This window comes from Nicotiana sylvestris, chromosome 2 (genome assembly GCF_000393655.2).
Source record: "Nicotiana sylvestris chromosome 2, ASM39365v2, whole genome shotgun sequence".
In the NCBI taxonomy this organism is placed as follows: domain Eukaryota; kingdom Viridiplantae; phylum Streptophyta; class Magnoliopsida; order Solanales; family Solanaceae; genus Nicotiana; species Nicotiana sylvestris.
This window is the reverse complement of record NC_091058.1, coordinates 121,829,896-121,835,351: the sequence shown is the minus strand read 5'-3', so window position 1 is coordinate 121,835,351 and position 5,456 is coordinate 121,829,896. Positions and strand designations below refer to the sequence as shown.

General features: G+C 36.3%; 1 protein-coding gene across 1 annotated transcript; it reads left to right on the top strand.

Annotated features, from left to right (window-relative positions):
- Nucleotides 1–309: 309 nt before the first annotated feature.
- On the top strand, nucleotides 310–5,063 carry LOC104214558 (F-box protein SKIP14-like). The gene is made up of 3 exons (XM_009764256.2): nucleotides 310–641; nucleotides 840–1,932; nucleotides 3,597–5,063. The coding sequence occupies exons 2-3, from the start codon at nucleotides 1,057–1,059 to the stop codon at nucleotides 4,140–4,142; spliced, it is 1,422 nt and encodes a 473-aa protein (XP_009762558.1). The 5' UTR covers nucleotides 310–641; nucleotides 840–1,056; the 3' UTR covers nucleotides 4,143–5,063.
- Nucleotides 5,064–5,456: the final 393 nt, after the last annotated feature.

The window sequence follows — 5,456 nt, the reverse complement described above, 5'->3', positions numbered from 1 at the left end:
TGTAATCGTGTATAATCAGTATATAATTTAGTGCAAAATACAAAATTTGTCCGTTTGCTGAAACTAATTGCAGTCGCTAGCCAAAAATATATAAAATATAAATATTATATGTATACAAAAAAGATAGTATATTTTATTGGTTATATTTTTTATAACGGCTGAAAAAATATATTTCTCTATAATTAATTTATGTATATGGGCTAAACAAAGTATGTAAACAGTATTCAGCCGGCTACTTGTGTAAAGATCTCTTTAATAAATTCGGCCCAATTTTGGAGCATGTATTAATCTCAAGAGGAACACTAATCTCTCGCGCCACATGTTCCCACCAAGAAAAGACTTCGTAGATTCATGAAGCGTCTCTCTCTCTCTCTCTCTCTTTCTCTTCCACCAAAATTAGCGATTCTCAGACACAAAAACAACACCTACCGTCTACGTAACACGCGTGTAATAGTTGAAAAGTTCATTATTTCAATTCCTTCTGGGATTTGGATTTGATTCTTTATCCTCCTCCTCCTTACTTATCCCATTCCAATATCAAATCTGATTTCAATCTTCTCACATACTATCGTCTATATATTGTTGTGTTGCGTCTTATAGCTGCGCTTTCTATTACCACTAGTTTTATTGCGCCAATTCCGGTATGTTAATCCATTTCATCCGTTTGTTTTCCTCTTCGTATTTGGTTTAATTTCTCTTAAATATTTGAGCTGCAACAAGTTTCTGAATTTCTCTTCACAATAAACTTTGGGAATTTTTTGGTGTTTTTGTTTTAATCTGCATTTGAGTATTGCGGGTTTTGGTGTTCTCTGGGTGGGTGATCAATTTTATCCTTTTAGGTTATTGGTGACTGTTTTGAGTAGACGCTATCAAAGAGGGATTCAGGGTTTGAAGTTTATTGTTCCTACCACAACCTCAAGATATGTAAAAACTGGGTTCATAGTCAAATATTTGTAGATAGTTAGTGGATTTCTTAATACATATATAGCGTTTGGGAAAAAGCTATTGGGTTCACTTGAAACCATAGGTTACAAGCTAGATCTGCACCTCGGCGCTATGGCCTTGAATCAAGAAGAGGGATACTTAACTAGGATCGGGTTTGATAATGGGTGTTCCGTGGAGAGATGCTTAAATGATAAAGTGGGTGGGTTTGGTGATTTTTGGGGTTTGAATTGTGAAATGGAGGAGCTTTATGATTATAAAGGTGGAAAAGCTAATAAGGGTTCGGATGATATTGCTGATTTGTTGCCTCAGGATCCCTTTAATATGGATGTTACAACCAAAGGCACTGGTCTCATGACCATCGCTGATTTCTTAGAGGATCTTGAGAATGATTTTGGGTTAAAGACTCTTGGGTTTATGTCAGATGAGATTGAGGTTAAGGGGGTGGACGATCATTTGCTTGCGGAACTTGATTTTGTATTGAGTGGCACTGTGAGAATTCATCAGGATGCAGGTAAGACTGATGGAAATTGTGAGCTGTTTGGAATGGATCTCAGTGAGGGATTGGAAGGTGGCCATGGTCTGATGAATGGGAATACAGAGATTATGGGTTTTAGTTATGAGAATTATTGGATTCTCAGAGATGATTCAATGGATAATGATCAAGGGGGAATTAATGATCAGTCTGATATGGATGCAGGTGATCCTTCAGATGCACTGTTGCTGGCCCTTGGTTATTTAGACTTGGGGGACCTTCTTGCTGTCGAAAGAGTATGCAAATCTTTACGTGATGCTGTTAGAGGAGATCCACTTTTGTGGAGAAGTATTCACATTGATTATCCACTTAATCCTAACATCACAGATGATATTCTTATAAAGTTGACAAATAGGGCTCAAGGTCATCTTCATTCTCTTAGTCTCGTTTACTGCTTAAAGATCACTATTCTTGGTTTGAAGCATGTACTTGAGAGGAATCCCAGCCTGACAAAGGTCAGTTATTGTTTTACCTAGCTAAATCTTGTCACTATCTCTTGATGATTTTGCTCAATTTGTGTCTTATAAGGTGTCATCATATAGTAAAGTTGGCATGATTGGCAAGTCTCATATCTGAATTAAGAGTAGCACGATACATATCATGCTTTTATTATAGTTGTGCTGTTACTATGTTCTGTGCTCACTTTATTGGTCTCATATCATAATTTTAAAGTTCTCGATTTCAAGTTAAACTTTATTTTGCTACATTGAGAATGTGGAAAATGGAGTGCAAAAGATCAAGTTAAACTTTATTTTGCTATTGTGTTTTTGGTGTAATCAGATCTACACAAATGATACTGACACCATTATTGATGTTTTAGATTCAATATAGAGAGTGTCAGTGATAGTTAGAGTCTCTTGTATATATGGTTTCAGTACTACCTAAGTACGGTTTTGCTACATATGAAATGTAGAAAAGTTACCAGTTTCAAAAAAAGTTCTTGATTTCATTAATAGGAAGAGACATACCAAAATGAAAGGCAAGTTTAGTAGAATGGGTATAGAACTAGCAATATCATATGGAATTTAATGTTTGACCTCTAAGACCTAAATTTTCCACAAGATTAGTATTGGAGAAATGTGGACGTAAAGCTAAATGTGCTGTGATATAGAAATGATCACATCATATGGATTGGCAAGTAGCTGACATAGAGATAAACGAGAGGAAGTCACCACGAGATGGTTTGGTCATGTTCAACGTAGATCTTACTGTTCTTGTCTGTAATTATGGCACTATGATGGGGAATGATATAAACCTAAAATTACAAAGAAGTAAGTTGCTCAAAAGATCTCAAATTCCTCCGATCCGTGAGGACTTACAGAAACAGAAAACAACAGAAGTAAAAAAGTTGGTACATTTACATTAGGCCTGGTACTTTTAGGAGTCTTGTTTGTATGCTTAAAGATTTATATGTCAATAGAAAATGTAGAGACATTAATTATTATAGGAACCCAGATTGTTGAGTATTGAAATAAAAGGGGTATAAAGGGGGTCCAGATGAAGCAAAGTGGTACTATTAGGATTCATGTACCAATCCAAACTACCTTGGAATTGATGTATTATAGTTGTTTTAAAAATATTTTACAATCCATAGGACATTCATTGAACTTTGTAACTTTGATTTCATCATACACCAGTACAACTATTAACTAGAAGTGTGTGCTGAGATTCCTCACTGTTTCATTCATCTATTTCATTATTTTACACCTATTGATCTTTCCCCGCGGAAATGCTTTTTATGTTATCTATTATGTCTAATACTGCTCTTCAACACGTGCAGTGTTTAGTAATCTGTCAATAGAAATAATTAATTGGTTTCATTTTTAAATTGATATGCTTCTGCTGGTAGATGGCATTAACAATTTCATATACACAACTTTAGAAAGTGACAAATTGTAACCGGAATGGAAAGGTCTTATGTCTAACTGGTTTTTGGTAGTCTTTATACTGAAGTGTCTGCCATTCACCTCGCCTCCTTTTAACCCCTTGGGAAGTTCATTTACTCCATTAAATTTCTTACTATAAAGTGCTTCATACCTTGTATTTAGTTTTCGATTCGATTCTATTACTTCTAACTTATTTTAGTTTTCTGATTTCATGTTTGCCTGTGTATATGCAGTTAAGTGTCCCAGGGTGCATTAGACTCACCGCTGATGGTATTCTGTCTAACTTAAAAGTCTTCAAGTCTGGTGGAAAAAACAGACTTAAGTATATAGGGATTCATGGAGTCTTTGGTGTGACAAACCAACACTTTGAAGAGTTCAAGCTCTTAATTGGTGAAGACAATAGCAAGCTGCCAACTACTCGTGAGCCGCGGTTTTTGGGTAGTGGCCATTCTGATGATGACTGCGCTTTGGATATTGAAGTTTGCCCGAAATGCCAGCAACTTAGACTAGTTTATGATTGCCCCTCAGAGAGTTGCCAAAGGAAGCAATCTGCCACTCAGTTATGCAGGGCTTGTACTATATGCATTGAACGTTGTATCAATTGTGGATGTTGCTTAGATAACCGTGAATACGAGGAGCTGATCTCTTTCGAGTTGCTTTGTTTAGATTGCTGGAGAGAACTTTGGGGTTGGCAAGAGAGGGAGCAGAAAGTGACCATTTTGCCTAAAACCACTGTTCTTCATAAGCAGGCAAATTACCATTTCTACCTCCGTGGCTAGGATGCACAGTGTTTGTTACTTCTTTTTGGCTATGGGATGAATTCTGCCAACATATGTAGTTTCAGCTTCTGGGCAGACACTTGGGCGGGAGATGATAGTTTAATGTCCAAATTTCCAGTTCTGTTCAACTGTTCCACCAACAAGTATGGTATTGTGTAAGATGCTTAAGTTTCAAGCACAGGATGGCACTTAAAGTTTCAGGAGAAATTTGAATGACTGGAAAGTAAGACTTTTTTTCACTTACTTCAGATGCTGGAGCCTTACAGATTATTCAAAACAAACAGGATACTCTCAGTTGGGCAGCAAGTAAAGACGAGAGTTTCTTTATCAGCAATTGTTATAGTTTATTAATGAAGCAAGGTGATCAATGGGATGATAACCGGCCTTGGAAGTCGATTTGGAAGACTATGGCACCTGTCAAAGAGGATTCCTATTGTGCAAGAGATACTATTTATGTGAGAATGACCAAGAAACAATAGAACATCTCCTCCTGCACTGCAAAGTAACTAGAGAATGCTCGGAATTGTTCCTAAACATCTGAGGAATCTACTGGGTAAAGCCACTGAAGGTAAGAGATCTGATGGAATGCTGGCAACATCAGAGAACTCCTAGAGCCTTGAAGCAGATTAAGAGGACTACTCATATGTGTATATTCTGAACCATTTGGCTTGAGAGGAACAAGACATGTTCTAAAAGCCAGAAAACCCACATCTCCAGGATCAAGGATAAATGCCTCTAAAATTTGTTTTTAAAAAGTTCTATGGTGGATAGTCTTAGCCAATATATGGATTTCCTAGACTTGGAAAAAAGGAAGTAATTGACTGCATGGTCATCCCCTGCAATAGGTCTTTTGTACTTTTTTTTACCATCTTGGTACCTTAATAATAAGAGTTAATACCCTAAAACCCCCTTAAACTATCACATTTTGGTCAGTTTCCTATTTAAACTGTTCGGTGTCTTTAAAACCTCCCTGAACTATATTGTACTTCATATTAAAACAAACTCTCTTTGCTGACCTGACATAACGTGTGTAAAAACTCGCTTGGAAGCACGTGGCAGCCCACCTAAAAATAACGGCTAATTAGTCTAACCCTCTTTCAATTTTTTTTTTTAATAAATATTCTTCTTATTTTAGTTATATCCACCTTTCTTCCTCATTTTTTTCATCATGCTTCCTTATTTTGTCACCTTTCGTCTTTATTTTTCACCTTCATTTTTTAACCTTTTTTCTTCGGTTCTTCATATGAGTTTTCTCTGAAAACATTTTTCCTCTTTTGTTTCCTCTGGAATGATGTATTCTCTTTCTTGTTTTAA

Bases quoted from the DNA above. Each gene is read 5' to 3' on its own strand.
- LOC104214558 (XM_009764256.2), top strand. From the start codon at position 1,057: ATGGCCTTGAATCAAGAAGAGGGATACTTAACTAGGATCGGGTTTGAT. The intron at 1,933-3,596 runs GTCAGTTATTGT...GTGTATATGCAG, and splicing joins GGAATCCCAGCCTGACAAAG to TTAAGTGTCCCAGGGTGCAT.